This window comes from Chelonoidis abingdonii, chromosome 5 (assembly GCF_003597395.2).
Source record: "Chelonoidis abingdonii isolate Lonesome George chromosome 5, CheloAbing_2.0, whole genome shotgun sequence".
Lineage (NCBI taxonomy): Eukaryota > Metazoa > Chordata > Testudines > Testudinidae > Chelonoidis > Chelonoidis abingdonii.
The window spans coordinates 60,366,299-60,383,865 of NC_133773.1; the positions used below are offsets into that span (position 1 = coordinate 60,366,299).

The 17,567-nt window shown below is 40.1% G+C and overlaps 1 protein-coding gene across 7 annotated transcripts in view; it reads right to left on the bottom strand.

The window, feature by feature from the left end:
• Positions 1 to 17,567, bottom strand: part of LRBA (LPS responsive beige-like anchor protein) — a 582,443-nt gene that overhangs the window by 409,922 nt on the left and 154,954 nt on the right. For 4 of the 7 annotated variants that reach the window (XM_032793241.2, XM_032793240.2, XM_032793239.2 and 1 more), the window contains exons 32-34: positions 16,691 to 16,769; positions 16,197 to 16,330; positions 12,480 to 12,541 (exon numbers count right to left, since the gene is read on the bottom strand). In XM_032793241.2, the coding sequence (XP_032649132.1) occupies positions 12,480 to 12,541; positions 16,197 to 16,330; positions 16,691 to 16,769 (275 nt within the window). The remainder of the gene's footprint in view (positions 1 to 12,479; positions 12,542 to 16,196; positions 16,331 to 16,690; positions 16,770 to 17,567) is intronic. The other 3 variants (XM_075066317.1, XM_075066316.1, XM_032793238.2) reach the window with 1 other exon arrangement.

Sequence of the window (17,567 nt, forward strand, 5' to 3'; positions counted from 1 at the left end):
TGTCTGTGCTTTGCCTAACTTCTCCCTTGCTTCTTCCCTTATTTGGTATATCACCATATGTACTGCTGTTTGTCATAAAGTTCTATGTATATGGTACCAAATCTGAGTTATTGAAAGATTGCTATTAAGTTCAATTTAATGTCTGTAATAATAATGTTTAGTTGAATGCACGCATCATTCATTTGATTGGTGTATTTGTTTGCTTTCAAAGAATTGATTTTTGGTGTTAACAGATGTAAATAGTTTATCCTAGGATTGTGTACAGTTTTCTCATATTCATAGTGCTGTTAGTTGGCTATGAAGTATTCAGTTGTGTGTTTCTGCATGTAAATAGTTTGTTTCTGTTGGTTGGTAAAAGTGCTCCTCCCCAGCCCCAGTTGTGTTTTTATCCCAGTCAATAAAGACCACTTATTGTTTAAGTATACAAGCTTGTCTGGTCTCGCGGTTTTTTCCTCACTGGATCAAAAAGAACTTTACCGAACCCACCTCTTCGGGTCCGGACAAAGTTAACTGGGACCACGCCAAGAGGAAGTAGGAGTGGTAAGCAGCTTGTAACCGGTACGCTGCCCTCGGGCGCACCTTTGAAAGTTCGTCTTTGGTCCCCGAACATGATTGTGAGGGGCCTCGATCTTGGCCCTCTAGGGTCCTGACGGTCGTCTGTGACCACCTCAGTCGCGCCGACTGCCAAAGCCCGATCTGTGGCTAGGCACACAGTGTGGTGGTGTGGTTGGGGATGGAAAGGCCTGCGTTAGGTCGTCGGCGTATGCATGCCGAGAGAGAGCTCATTAGGACCTTGTTGCCCTCCAGGCTTTGTAGCCTGGGGTTTTTCACCACCAGAACCTTTACCAAAATGGTAAGTTCTGAAAAAGGCTGGAGTTTTAAACCGAGAAGCCATAGGATCTCCTCATGGTAAACGAGGTCTGAAGAAAGAGAAGCCTAGCCCCTTTTTCCCTTCCTCCAAGAAGGACAGTGAACTCATTGGGCCGGAGTCTTGATGGAGAAGCTTCCATAATTTACTCCCCGTTATCCAGTGTTTGGTGTTATGATTATAGGCTAACAGGGCTTATTTATTTGCAGCACGCAGGCATAGAGCCATTGCAGAAACTACCTTGTGGGCTGAGGTAGGTCATTTGCCTAGCCCCCGTTCGAATTTCGGCTGGCGCCTGTTGCCATTTGCCGTTCCCTTTCTTGACCAACTGAATGAACTATGTGCCAGTGTGAGGATGACGGACAGACCAGCGGTGTACCCTCCATGTAGATATCGTCATTCACCTTGATGTTGTCCAAATAATGTGGGTGTAGTCCCTCTACGGCCCAACGTTGCGAGTAGAATGTCCACTACGTGCGTCCCCTTACCTCCGACCTCCTGCAGCTGGAGGTCCGCATTGATTGCTACCTCATTAGGATAGCCTTATGGGCTCTCATTGTTGTTGAATGGCACACCAATCACATCTGCAACTAAGAGCGTTTCCACTTGGGAAAACAACTGATGGTGTCTGGATGGCCATGGAGGTGCTGAAAATCATGGGCAGAGAGTCTGATCTTACCAGACCTTGCCCAACTTGCACATGGTGACCGTGTGACCGCAAGGCGCACTGGACCTGGAACGAATCCGACCTACGACCAGATGGGCGGAGGTCACCAGATCTCAGGTTGGAGCGCTACACGATGTCACAGTCCCTGTACGTGCTGTGACGTGTGGAGAGCCGCGGTGGCCAGGATTATCGGTGTCGTGAACGGGACACCGACCGGGCGGAGTGCGACCTGTTGCCGAGGAGACAGTCGGTCGACTGCAAGTGCGTCCCGGAAGCAGTGAGCCGAGCTGAACTTGGTGGAGGTCGTCTGCTGGGACCGTGCATCATGAACGGTTGCCGCTCTGCTGCGCCGACGAGCAGGATCGGTCGTATCAAGGAGGCTTGCCATGAGACTGTAGTAGCCGCACCGGACGTTGCCGCAGGTGTTTAGCAGCAGTCCACTATGTCCACGCAAACGAGATTCCCCGTCGTGGAAATGTCTCCGGCGTCGTAGGGAACAGTAAGCTCGACCACATTGTGTTGTACCGTGGGAGCTGTCAGGCACCAGATTCGATGCCCTTGTGGCCGGATATCGACGTTGCTGACGTCGCCGGTGCCTCAGCAGGTGTCAGGTGCCGGGCGATGCCGACTTTAGACAGTCTCTCTGTCTGCGCCCTTGCGTCAGTTTGCTACGGAGCAGTAGGCAGCAGGAAGCATCAACCAGTGGTGCGTGTCCGGGAGACGGTCAGCACTGGAGTTCGACAGCCCCTTGTGGGACCGGGATCGGACTGGCAATGCTGACATTGTCGGTTGCGCAGCAGGTGTCCGGGTGCCGGTGATGCTTCTTTGATGAAGCTCTAGCTGCGGTTGCAGTTGGCATGGAAGCACAGAGCAGGAAGCTCAACCACGGCGCGTGCCGGGGATAGCGGTTCAGGCAACTTGGATTCAACCGGCCTTGTGGGACCGGGATCGACGGTTGGCGACTTTGTCTGGTGCCGCGGCAAGTGTCGTGGCCGGGCGAATCCGACTTAGTGCGAGCTCTCTGGCTGCGTTCCAGTTGGCATGGAAGCAGCAGAGCCTCATACCACGGCCCATCACGAGGAAGCAGGGCAGCACTGGATCGACGCCCCGTGGGACCGGAATCAACCGGTGCGCGTTCCTCAGTGCCTCTGCAGTGTTGGTGCCTGGCGATCCACGTAAACGAGCTCTCTGGCTTGCTCGTGCAGTTGGCACACTTGATTTTCCCACAAGAGACTTTACCAATGGTAAGTTCTGAAGGCTGGAGGTTGAAACGGAGCCTGAGATGCTCTATTTGTACGAGGTCTGTGAGAGGTCTAGCCGCTTTTTCCTTCTCCAGGCGTGATTTGGCCGGAGTCTTGATGGAAGCTCCATAATTATCCCCGTATCAGTGTTTTGATTATTAGGGGCTAGGGGCTATGTGTTTGCCCGCAGGGCTATAAAGGCTTGCAGAATACACTTGTGTGGTGGGTCATTGCTAGCCCTTCGATTTCGGGGGGTGGGCTGTTGGCATGCGTTCCTTTTTGCATGAATGATTGACGCAGGGGAGACGGAGACGCAGTCGTACCCCATGAGTTCGAGATTACCTGGATGGTGTCAAATAAACGGTAGGGCCCTCTAGCGGGGCATCGGCGATAGATGTCCACTACGGTCCTACTCCGGGACTCCTTGCAGTGGAGGTCCGCATTGGTGCTATCCTAGGAGAGCCTGATGGGCTTAGTTGTTGATGGGCAACACCAGTCACTTCTGAGAATAGATGTCCAGTGGGAACATGATGTGTTTGGATGGCTAGGGGGGTGACTGAAAGATCTGTGGCGAGGTTGATTCGCCTTGGCCACTTGGACCTGGACGGATACGAGGAGCGGGCGGGCCGGCGGGGGTATATATTACCCGCTATGGCGGCGCCACTCTAGGGGGCGACCTGCCGGCCCGCTGGAGTTGCTAGGGTAAAAGTCTTCCGATGAGCACGCACGCGCGGCGCGTACACCTAACTGGAATGGATATGAGCAATCACTTGAAGAAGAACTCCATATTTTCCTCTAACCACCCACTCCGCAAGTGCCTGAAAAAAAAAAATTGACTAGAAAGAACAGAACCTGGCTCTGGTCAGAGCAAAGTGAGAGAGCACCTGACTGTTCTACAGCTGAGGGTCCTCCATGGAAAATGCCCTGACAGAAACCCCTTCATTTAAACTGGGAAGGGCAACTCTATTTCAAGCATCTCCACTGAAACTAACTGCAGAAGTACTGCACCATGAGAAAGATGGTTTTTCAGATAACTGGGCCAAAACATTGAGAGAACCAGAAAGAAACCAATTCAGAAGTGAAACTCCATCCAAAAAGCAGGCAAAACACATTTTACACTAGCTTTGGTTTCCAAGCGATCTTAGAATGCATTACAGTAATATAGTTTTGAGGTGACAGAAATGGGTGAAATTTTTCAAATAGTTTATTCACTGAAAAAACGCAATTTTGGTTGACATGAATTTGTAAATTTGAGAAGAATTTGACAAATAATTTCAGTCCCCATAAAATTTTTGGCCTACATTCACAAGCAGATGTATGCACCATTCACAGAATGGCTGGCAGCATCTTGTCCCCTTTATAATCTTTAGCTCAGTGGTTTGGGTATTCAGCTGGGATGTGAGAGACCCAGGTTAGACTCCCCCACTGTGGAACAGGAGGATTTGAAGCTATGTCTCTGGCCAGGTGCTCTAAAGATTATGGGGTGGGGCATGTGACATGCCACTACCTCAGCCCCCTCCCCACTTTGTGATTCTAGTCCTTTAAAAATGCCAGGAAACAAAATACTACATATGACCTACAATCAACTTCTCTACTTTTTTGATTTGACAATTCCAAAAAAGTTTGGATTCAGTCTGACCCAAACCAATTTTATTTTATTCCCCCCCCCAACTTTTTTAAGCTGTCAGAAAACAAACCAAAACCCCCAGTAATTCTCCCTGCTCTAGTGACAGATGATTGACTTGCTATAGCAAGGTCTACATCTCATCTTAGTCACAGAAAAGAAAATAAACTCAGGCCTGGTTTACACATAAAAGTTATATCAGCTTAGCGACATCAGTTAGAGGTGTGGGAAAAAAAAACAGACAGTTATAGCCATGCTGATAAAATCCTGAGTATATATTCAGAATGTCATTCAGGTAGGTGCTCTTCCTATACCAACAGAAAATCTCCTTTTGTCAGTGTAGTTTGCGTCTCCACTAGGGGCTATGCAGGCACAGTTATGCCAACACAAGCTCCATGGCTAAAGCTAACAGAGCATCTAGTAGAAGACATTACAAATGGAAGCCACAATCCAAGACTGAGGTATGGGAAACAACTCAGAGAGCTTCTACTGGTTTTCAATCTTCTCAGAACAGAGCTTCAGACAGCTATTAACCAAGCTCCACTGTCAGACAGACATTGGGTAACTGACATAGTTGAATCAAGTGAGGTTGCCTTCTTCCCTCAGCTATACAAACAGCTAGCTCATAAGCTATTTCTAAAATAACCTCTACAAGAGTACAAAACTATATACAGATAATACAGGACCCTACGAATTTGTAAATCATGTAAAGTACTTTTTTGCTTGTCTCAATATAATGTCATGGTATGACACAAAATCTTGAAGCCTCAATATGTATAATCTAAAAAGGAAGTGAACAGTGTAGGAAACATCTGTAAGCACAAGTTCTCCAATACCACTTCTTGTTCTGACAGAATTCAGATTGAGACTGGAGGATACACTTTTCTTCTGATTTGTCCCTTAAATTCTCAAACTTTCCTCCCTTTTGTCCAATAAAGATGTGTTTCTTCTGTCCATTATATTAACAAAGCAATTAGAGAAATTTTCCTTTTTCTGCTACAGAAAAGTTATATCTGATGAAAGCAAAGCTTATATTGGCAGATGATCACCACAATTTAAATGGTAAAACTCCAAATACTCAAATTTTTTGATCTACAGCAACTCCTCACTTAATGTCCTCCCGTTTAATGTTGTTTCAAAGTTATGTCGTTGCTCAATTAGGGAATATGCTTGTTTAAAGTTGTGTAATGCTTCCTTATAACATTGTTTGGCTGCCTGCTCTGTCCACTGCTTGTAAGATTCTGTGGAAGAGCAGCAACTTTACAAGGGAGCATTGCACAAGTTCCTCTTCTCTGCCTCCTCCCTTTTGCAGTGCTTAGGACTTTCTGGGAGGGAGGGGAAGGAGTGAGGAAGCACTGCATCTCCACTCGTTCTCTCCTTCCCAGAAAGTCCTAAGCGCAAAGCACTGGGAGGAAGAGAGAGCAGCGAGGAAGTGCCGCATTTCTGCTCGTCCCTCTCCCTCCCAGAAAGTCCTACACGCCGCCAAACAGCTGTTTGGCAGCACTTAGGGATTGGGGGGGGGAGGAGCGGGGAAGCAGTGTGCTCCAGAGAGGAGGTGGAGTGGGGGTGGGAAGAGGTGGGCCTGGAGAGGAGAGGGAACAGGAAGAGGTGGGCGTGGAGCATTCTCAGCAAGGTCAGCGCCTGTTCTTCACCAGGAAAGCTGCCGCTACAAAGGTGCTTCCTAGTGTCCTTGCCTGCAGCGGGCTATGTCTGTGTGGGTAAGCCAGGTGCACTTCCCAACCACAGTACAGTACTGTATAGTATATAATGCCTTTTGTCTGTCCCAAAAAAATTTCCTTGGAACCTAACCCCCCCACATTTACATTAAATCTTATGGGAAAATTGGATTCGTTTAACATCGTTTCACTTAAAGTTGCATTTTTCAGGAACATAACTATAACGTTAAGTAAGGAGTTACTATATAAGGAGCTTTGATATTTGAAATGTTAATTATTGACAAGATTACACTTTTCAGACTGCAAGCTTCAACAAAAATAGTAGCTTGTTTTTGTATAGTTTCAAAAGAAATCGTTTTAAAGGATAATTAGGATACGCATTGAAATAACTTCCTGCGTATTTCACAGCAAAGATTCTACAAAATCTGTCCTCAACATCAAGACTTGTGCACCGTGATGCTCATTTTCAAACTCATTTAGAATTTTTTGAATATTTAGACACAAAGAAATTACATGGAAAATATCTTGATTAAAATGTGCCCATCTAACATCAATTAAGTACACAAATTGGAGCAACATCCAAAACCACCCCACAAGACCTACACTGACATTTCTGTGCATCTAACCCTTTAATATCTAACCCAGAGAGCTGCTAGGTTGGGCACTTCTGGTAATCTTAACTGCTAACGGAACATGAAAAAATGGCTTTTGAGATAACAGACCCAATTCAACTAAAACTTTATAGTTAGTCATCACATTTCATTTCACTTGACAGTAAATTAGAAATGACTGCAGATCACCAAGTATGTGTGTTGTCTACAAGAAACACCATTCAGCCAACCAGCAAGTAGCCACATTCTGCACCAGCTGATGTTCCAAAGTAATTTGAGGATTTCTCCAGTGTAAAAGGACACTGTAGAAATCAAAGTGCAAAGTGGATAATTGTTGCAAAATTTACCTCTGAAAGAAGAGGCCTGGGACACAGGATATCCAGAAAAAGATGAAAATGCAACAAGACTTTAGGATCACGTAATTTCCAGTTCGTAGGGAAAGGGGCGTATGTCAAATAATAATGCAAAACTAACTCTGACCACATAACTCCCCATGGGAAAACACCACATCATACTGCTCACTGGTCCATAATTAGAGATATTAAGGAATATTTGGATTCTAGATATTAAGGAATATGGTGTTATTATTGTGCTATTGCACACGTTGGAGATGTGAGAGACTTATTTATAGGGCAGTGGAGTCTGTCACTGAAAGTGGTGATTAAATGATGTATGGGTTAAGTTAAAGAAAGACATTGCCTTGCTTTGGAAGGTTTCCCCCTTAAGGAACCTTACCTGATTATGGGAATTTAATTATATGGTAAGATAACATGATCATGGAAAAGGCAACAGAGAGTCCTGTGGTACCTTTAAGACGAACAGATGTATTGGAGCATAAACTTTCGTGGGTGAATACCCACTTCGTCAGATGCACCAAGTGAGTATTCACCCACGAAAGCTTATGATCCAATACATCTGTTCATCTTAAAGGTGCCACAGAACTCTCTGTTGCTTTTTAGAGATCCAGACTAACATGGCTACCCCTCTGATACATTATCATGGAAGTAGATGGACACCTGGATTCTAACCTCCACAGTTAGTAAGATTCACTTTTTGAATATAAATAGTTGCTGTTTTAAATGCTTCTAAGGTTTCTATTTTATTTTTGGTTTGCTCAATGTACATTAACATATGTGCTCTATCTGCGCTCACTCACTACCACCAAATTAAAAAATGTATCGTTAAGTCAAAAGTGTGTGACATTTAGTACATTTTTCCTTCTCAGCTATGGCCCCTATTCTGCAAGATGGTCCACATGGGCAAAGCTCTTGCTTACACACAAGACAACTGGAAGAATCATGGGATATGTTAATTCCCCTCTCCCACCTACCATATGGAACATGCATTTTATCCATGTTTTACTAAAAATCTAATGGCTATAGATATGTGGTTATCTTGAGGCAAAGGAAAACTATGTTAATTTTCTGAAAAAGAAAATACCAAGATAGAGTTAATGTTTTAAAATATTGGTCTTATTTTAAAAAGTACCTCAAGAACGTGTCCTTTACTATTAGAGTTACAAGAGGGAAGAGGAACAAGTAAACATCTAGAGAATTTAATCATTAACAATGAACCATACTATAGCTTTTGTCTTCTTTCTAAATGGGAGTTGCTGTCATTTGAAGGAGCTTTGTGTAGTTTTCTTGGCCAGTTCTGGTAAGTGATGCCATACCCGCACACAGTATTTGAGTTTGTCAGAAAAGACTAATTCTATATCAAGTCAAGGGAAATTAGATGCACTACAACAAAGCTTGTAAGTCAACGATGAACCTGTCAAACAAAGGCTAATTACTTTTCTTGTTTATATCCTGTGACAATTTGGTTGATTTGCTTCAAAAATACTTTTAGATTTTTTAAATATTGCAAATATTAACAATCTACCATTTTAGAGGCATCAGAAAATTAATAGAACATATTCTACCTAATTCTCTGCTTTACACCAGATTACTGTACACTTCTCACCCCATTGCTACAGTAGCTAAGAAGAAAGCTTATACACATACAGAGACAAAAGGACAAATATTTTAGATAGCTTTATTAAAGACTGGAGTTTTTCCTGATCAGTATAGTTATTTCAAGGAAGCAACTCAATTACTGGATCTGACAAAAGAGTTGTGGCACACAGTGGCATATTTACTTGTGTATATATACATACACACATTCATGTGGCCCCCTTCAAGGGTTTAGCGATACATTCACAGCAATTTTAGGGGAAAACGTTTATCCAATGAAGATTATGTCAGACCTTTAATATGAAGAAACTTTGTCCCAAAATAGCATACACAGGCACCTAATATATTCTGATGTCATCCATTTAAAAGGAATATCAGACTATCTTAGGACTTCACTCTTTTTGCTGGTTTAATTACTCAGACAGGATGGCGGGCCAGACTACATGGTGCTTCTAGTTTCAGAGTACTCTATGCATTTCTGATAAATGGGAAAAGAATAGATGACCTGGCAGAAGGCTCAGACAATAACATGTGATTTACAGGACATGAATGCAGCTACTATAAGATTTATCTGACAGCCCTCTCCGATAGTGGACTGTTGAGTATCCGATGGAATGATTTCTAGTCTGGAAAGTCTACTACTGAGTAGCCATGCACATTATTTATTTATTAGATGTTTTGGGTTGAAACCATTTTTAAATGATGCACTTCACAATGCTTAGCCATAAATTTGGCTTTAAACCCTAGAAGGGAGGTAGTGTTATTGGAATGTATGTCAGACTGAATTAGGATGAGCAACGCAATGCTTTTATAAAGTGGCCTTGAATGTAACGTCGATTCTTTCAAAAATGATATTAATGTCAAATAAGCAGAAACACTTTCCAGTAATATTAAATGAAGGATTCCTTTTTCTCTTGATAGATTTATATAAATGTAAGTATACTCACACAAAGTCTCAAATTTAGTATGTCAGTCAAAAAACTACTTTTTGATGATTGTATGGAGAATAAGTCTTACTCTGGTAAATCAATCTGGGTTTTAAATAAGAAGTTTGGGTACTGTACTACATTGAATTATTTAATATTTCATAAACCAAGGAAGATGAGTACATTTAAATAAGGATGATAACAAAACAACCAAATTTTTACACGTAGAAGCAAAGAGGATGTCTAAATAGCTGACTTAAAAAACTTGAACAAAAAATAGCCGAAATAATACATAGAAAGATTTCTTTTCAGACAGTTGTAGTTGCTCTTAAAAATTACTTTACCTAGGAAATAATTGATTTTCTCCATTTTCCTAGATAAATAATAATAAAATCTCAAACCTTTTTTGCTGCAACGACATATGATTTTATTACTGTATTGTTTGCTTCTTGGAAAAGAAGAAATGTCCCAGTCTTATACACTGAAGTTGTGTTTATTTGTTTAAGGTATTGGTATATAATTGGTATTGGCGTAATACTTTAATAGGGCAAATACTGGGAAAGAAATTAGGTACAAAATACTGATGATATTAATCAGAACAGCCCTCCACTTTCATAAAATGTCTGACAAATTTTTGAAGTTTTAAATCAAAATTGTACATGCTTAATTTGTAACTGCTGAATTATTTATGTGATTAAAACTAGTTTTTGACCTGATCTTTCGATCTTTGGCACTCCATCCTCTCCATCTCCTCTTAAAAATCAATTATAATTTTAGCAAGAGGATACCACTTCACTTCCCACCCCATCTTGGGCCAAAATATATATAAATATATATCAATCAAACTCAACCCCATCTCCTCCCGGTATCTGTAAAATGTCTAGTTGAAATTCAGTTTCATATCTCTCATGCTTTCATGCAGCAAAAGACAGTTCACTTTTTAACAAAATAAATCACTTTTGTGATTGCCATGCTGACCTCTTTGAATTAGGAAAATTCAAAGTGAAAAATGTAATTATCACCCCCAGAACAATCTGTACACATCTGGAGCTAATTTTGGCTTCATTTCTCCCATCATTTTTCATATTCTGCCAAATATTACAACTGCTATGTAACTTTTAAAAGTGACTTTATTGGTTTATTTCAACTCTTACTTAAAACAAGCTCATCCTTCGCTACTAACACTACTAAGCAATCACCATATCCTCCATTTGATTAGATTAGCATTAAATAGCACTGTGACATGTATGACAAATAGGTGCATTAGAGTGGGTCATTTATTTCTTGTGCTTTCCACTTCCAACAACCAAGTATGTGACATACTGTACAAAAGACACTATTGTTCTTTGCAATTTTCAAAAAATAAAAAATAAAGAGATTATTTAAAAAAATAAAGAGATTACCTTACCAAAAAAATAAACAGCAATTACAACGTAACAGGCTAATCAGACCATCTTAAAAAGAAATATTTTTAGCATCTCAAATCACTAGTTTTCTAAAAGAAAAATAGAAGAGTATAACAAGTTTTATGTAGGTTTCCAAGTAACATCTCTTTCAGTTTTTAAATAATCAATGGTAAATTTGTATTCTAAGAATGTAGACTGGCTAGGTATACTTTCAGAAAATAACAGCAACATTTATGATAAGCAATTATTTCCAAGTTCCCAAAGTTCCATAAAAGATTAAGTAAAACTTTCAAAAAACAAATATACTCCCTTGATATTTTCTGCAGAAGATGGGGAAATTATGTAAACAAAATTCTGATTACATCCGTGAATAATAAGCCCACTAGAAACATAACTACTCTTCAGTAGTTCATTGTAAAATCCATTAGGTGTAATCTCCAGAAGTAATTGTTCTTATTGCACTTTATTGACAATGAAGACTATTGATTTTTCACACCTTCTATGATTCTTTCATTTGTATTCATGAAATGTCCATCAGCACAGTCTGAATAAATTTGGCAATATAAGCACTAAAACGAATAAATCGATGTGAAGAAACATTAATTTTGCATTATCCTTATTCGTCAGGCAAGTAAACCATAAGGGTTGTAAATGAAGGTCAAAGGTTTTTAAATGGGTCAGAACCCTTGACCTCTAGACCAATACCCTTCCCATTAAAAAAGGCTATTTTAAAGTTTTAAGTAGGGGAATTTACTACCAGGTATCATTTTTAAAGCACCAAAAAAGAAAAAGTTCAATAAAAACATTCTTCTATTTAATTACAACAGAGAAAGCAAGAGGACACCAAAAGTACATCCATTTGATGAAGTACATATAATTCTTTAACCACAATTCTAAGAAGGTTATCCAGATTCTTATCAAAACTAACCAAAGAGCTAGGGCAATAATAAGATTTTTAGAGCACCTAAGGTGATTTTGTCTTCAAGAATGTAGAACATCTTGACATGTTGACCATCACAGCCACTTTCACCTTTTTCCCCCCTCAGATTCAAAGTACATGCCAAAAACAATTAACAGTAACAAGGATTTCAGAAGTATGCACCACTCATTTTATAAACTCTACACAAAAGAAAAATGCTCACTCATCCCAGAGGATTTCAAGTGCCACTATACAAGGTGCAGAAATCAATCTGTTTCCCTAATTTTTATTTTCTCTTCTGAAAACAGAGCAAGGAATTAGACTTCAAGACTGAGGTTATGTAAATGCTAGACATTTTTAATGGGACTCAAAAACCTCAGTGTCTTCACTCACCTGAGATTGCACAATTAGTATAATGTCATATTCCATTTGCAATCTAAGTGTCTAAAATGTAGTCCTTCTAGAGTACAGTTAAAAATATATTCTAATTGTAAGCATGTTTACCATAACTTCAGCTATTTATCAAAGGCAGCAATTGCAGCCACACAACTTTTCTTCAGTATTAATACTACTATCAATTAAAACTCACCTGAGAACAAAGTAACATGACCAACTCCACCACTGAACTACTAGATTTCATGCAGACCAGACCTACAAAAGGAAAAAGATTTAATTATACTTAGGTTTGTATTTATCTGGTATTGGGTATTAAACTTATTAAAATCTAGTACATTTGTTTTAATATATAAAATTAACTATGTCTTAAACAGCATCTTAGTAATCAATTAAAGCTGAATTTTTACACTTACATTTAAATGTATATTAGCTCCAAGCTATATTATCTTATAATTCATATGCTTAAATGGGAGATCATAATTCAATTACTGTTTTGAAAAATTATCTTATGCTATAAAATGCTACCTCAGATTTATTTAACTGCAATTGTATAAATATTTGTGTTTCAGAATACTAGAATAAGTGTGCATAGCACATGCTATATTGATCCATAGTATCTACCCTTTGCTATTTTGGAGAGGATTGGTCACTATCTATGCAGAGAGGGGAAATGGCTCTATGACCTTTGCTTTCTACATTGCACTCTCTCCCTTCAATCCCCTAGCTATCAATCAAGTTTCCATTTTGTTTCATGGCAGCAAACATCCCAAACACTCTTATTAGTACTTTGACCTGTGACCCCACACTAAACCTTAACAGAAGTGCAAGCAGTTACCTATTTTTATATATATATATATATATATATATATTATATATATAGTTTATAAATTAATTTGATTATTATTTACAATTCACATTTCATTTTGGCTTGTCTATAGAATATCAAAACTGCTTTTAAAGCACAAAAGTTGTGTTTTTCTGTATTTATTTTTGTGTAAACAATGCACATGCTTTGATTGTTTTTCTTGTAATCCCCTGGTGATTAAATATCTGAAATACATAAGAATAAAAACCCACGGACTTCAAATCTTTCAGACTACTTCAAAAGGAGAACATCTTTTATTCTACTTGTGTACACAAAAAGCCCATTGCCAGTCTGAATAAAAGTTTTAAGAATAATTTTTGCTTGCTTGCTTGTTGTTCTGACTGTGATGATACAAATTTTGTTTGAGAGTCAAGTGCTAAAGTGAGAGACACATATCTCCAAAAGCAGAATCTGGTTCTGCACAGCTTCAGAGAAGATACATTCATTGTGAATGTTCAAGCAATTTTCCAAGGTTAGACATCTAAGAGCAGAAATAGGTATGCAAAGTTATGTTTATACAATATGTAACTGTAAATTCAACAGGGCTCTCAACATCTCTCTCAACTTTTATTTTCATCTATTGTAGAGAATGTTCTCTTATGCTCTTGGGTATTATGGAGGCATTGGTTGCAACCTCATAGTTTAGGGTGCATTCTGAACTGGGCTGAAAATAGGGCATACATTTCTCCACTTGTAGATGGTTTTTCAGTACAAAATTTCAATGTTGGAAAATGTGAAGGACAAAGACTATTTAGTAAAGGTTGAACCTCCCTAGTCTGGCACCCTCGGGACCTGACCAGTGCCAAACCAGAGAATTTGCTGAACCACAGGAGGTCAATATGTAGTGAGCAGGTCACTTTATTTTTATCTCACTGAGGAGAATAAATGAAACAACGCTTGCAACACTGCTTAACCAAGGCTTACCAGCTCTATTCTTAACAAAGTGTTAGTGTTGTTACACAATTTTACTGTATTGACACAGGAAAATAAGTAGATAAAGCATAAAAAACAAAATAAAATCATGCCGGACCACAGATGTTGCCAGACCAGAGAGTACTGGACTAGAGAGGTTCAACCTGTAGCTCTGTTTTGTGTAATAAGGCTCAATAGGAAATGTCTGAAATTAATTTGTGGTAGTCAGATCTGTCTATCTATATACACATATACAACAAAAACTGGTAGGGCAAATTATCTAGATCTGGTACAACAGGTAGTTCTTAAGAAGATATTTGAGATTAAGGATCTTTTTTTTTGGTGTTATACTTCAGAACTAAGAGTTTATCACCAGAACCAAGCTCAAAATATTTGAAGATCAAAAAGTGCCTTTTTTCAAAATGACTACAGGTATCTAGTGTTCCTAGTACAACTGAGGCCTCAAGCTGCTCTCGGAGACCCATTCCTTCTTATCTAACTTCCAACAGACCCTCTCTCTCCAGAAAGGAGAGAGCCACAGCAGACTGATCACAATTACTACCCCTCCCGTTATTCCTAACAGTTGTGAAGTCAAGATAACCCTGAAGACAGCAAACCCTATCTTGTCAGGTTTCAGAGTAGCAGCCGTGTTAGTCTGTATCCACAAAAAGAACAGGAGTATTTGTGGCACTTTAGAGACTAACAAATGAGCTATTACCAGCAGGAGAGAAAAAAAAATTTTTTTCGTAGTGGTAACCAAAATGGCCCATTTCCAGCAGTTGACAAGAAGGTGTGAGGAACCATAGGGGTGGGGGGAAATAAACATGGAGAAATAGTTTTACTTTGCGTAATGAATCATGTTATAATTCTTGATGTCTGATCTGTGTTCATTTATTCTTTTATATAGAGACTGTCTGGTTTGGCCAATGTACAGGGCAGAGGGGCATTGCTAGCACATGATGACATATATCACATTGGTATATGTGCAGGTGAATGAGCCTCTGATAGTGTGGCTGATGTGATTAGGTCCTATGATTGTGTCCCCTGAACAAGATATATGGACAGAGTTGGCAATGGGCTTTGTTGCAAGGATAGGTTCCTGGGTCAGTGTTTTTGTTGTGTGGTTGCTGGTGAGTATTTGCTTCAGGTTTGGGGGCTGTCTGTAAGCAAGGACTGGCCTGTCTCCCAAGATCTGAGAGAGTGATGGATCGTCCTTCAGGATAGGTTGTAGATCCTTGATGAGAGGGGCGCTGTGAAAAGCAGGTGAGCATGCAGTGCAGGAGAACATGATGGGCTGGAGGGGAAAAACTTTTTCTGATTTCCAGAGGAAGATGGAGGGCAGGAAGAGTAAGTGGGAATGTGAGAGCACCTGTGCAAAGAAGACAAGGCAAGGCTTCCCTCACACCGAACCAACTGGGGTTGAGCTGGAAGAAGCGGACCAGCATAAATGCTACATCACTCCTCATGGCAGGATAGACAATGGAAGGAGAAGCCTGCCAAACCCTCTGAGGACTAAGTGGAGCCAACTGAGCAAGAAGTTAACTAAGGCCCTACAGTGGGCTGAGTTGCAACCCAGCTCCAGTAGAAGAGCTGGCTCCTGCCAAAAGAGGAGAGAGAGATTCAGAGATAATCCTGGGGGGAATGGGAATCAAGTTCAAAGAATAGACTTCAGGGGAACTCTGAAAGCCAGATATAATGTGAGTATTTGGGACTTTTTTGTTATGGACCCTTTTGTATGAGGTTTTATAATAAACCAGCATCAAAGAGAGTATTATTGAGTTAAGCATCAAGAATGCCTGAAGTGGAGACACTGGCTTCCTGAGAAGGAAAAATGAGGCAGGGAGTACATGCTCTACCACACTAACTCAGCAGGGGGAGCATTTCACAGCAGACAGGCCCTATAGGAGTCTGCATATTGCTTCAATATTTCCACCAAGTTGAAATACAAATAAAATAAGACCTAACATATAAATAGACAAAAACTGCATGTAGCTACAGTTTCAAATTAAGTTTTGAATCGTGAAGAGGTTTAGTTTGTAAAACTAGGTTATTTTAACAGTTTAAATTAGTTTGTGTTGAGTTTTCTTTAGTGCCTTCATGTTCAGCAAAAAAAAATTAAAAATGGAAACTTACTTGTACCTTCTATCAGCAGCTCCTGCCCATGGCTACCCAAAAGAGTGCGAGAAAGAAAGGGAGCAAAATCCACAAAAATCTCTCTCAGAAGAGGGGCAGCCTTTTCCAAAGCATGTTCAAGCCTCTCTGTAATGCTGATTAGAAGATGTGTAAGATTAATGAGAGAACAAGGAAAGAAGTTAAATTTCCCTAGGAAGAGAAATTTTTTACATGATATCATTTGCATTATACAAAATTTATTAATAGGAATCGGCTCTCAACCAATGCCTTTTCACAAAATTACATTTTAAAATAGTCTGTTTAAGGACATGATACAGCACCCATTGAAATCAATGGAAAGATTACCCAGTTCAACAGTTCCCAAGTTTACTGAATCAGGCCTTAAATTATTAACCATGTCTTAGTAAATAGTTTACAGGAACATGCAAAGAAATTACATCATCAAAAAAGTAAGAAGCAGCAATGTTATCCAAACATTAAATTAAAGTAGTTACCTCATATTTGAAGCAGAATCCTCTGGCACAGAGGAAACTGAAGGCACTGGTGGCAATTTTGAATTAGATGATCCACTGCCTACGAAAGAAAGTTAGAGAGAACTCGTCAGATGGGAAGCATGGGCAAGAAGGACAGACCATAGGAAAAGAAGTCAAACACTCAAGTTTCGACCCTAGCATACCAATTACTTGCAAACATGTGTGACCTTGGGGCCAGGGCTGGCCCTAGGCATTTTATGGAGGCGGAGGTGGCAACAGCAGCGGGTGTGGGGAGGAATGACACAGCAATGTGGGCACACACACACCTGAAGTTGACAACCATGACATCTGCCCTGCTCGCCTTCCTCTAAAACTGGCCCTTCTTGGGCAAATCACTTTACCTCTTTGCATCTTTGTCTTCTTGTCTGTAAAAACGGAATACCACCAACGTACGTTCCTACTTCATAGGTGTGTTTCAACAATCAGTCTTTAATAATTCTATAGTTCAAACATGAATTAATTTGGAGGGTTCCTATGGCCAGGTTACATAGGAGATAGAACCAGATGACCATTTCTCTTATAATCTACGAATAATTGTGAAAGTTTGAAAAAAGTAAAATGGTAAGTATTATTTAGAGTGTCCACTTCATTAAGTCCTGGTATCTTACCTAATTTTCATATATACATAAATCTTCATGTAAAGTCAAATAGGAGAGTTTTAAGTATATTATACACTTTTTCTTTTCATTGCTAAAGAGCTCTCCCACCCTCTCTGAGCACCTTGAACTGAGAATCCCGCTAATTTTCCCCCTTAAAGTTCTCTGTCAACTCAATATATAATACTAAAGCCACCTTTCTTACAGTTAAAAAACATGGGAGATATAACAACAGATATAAT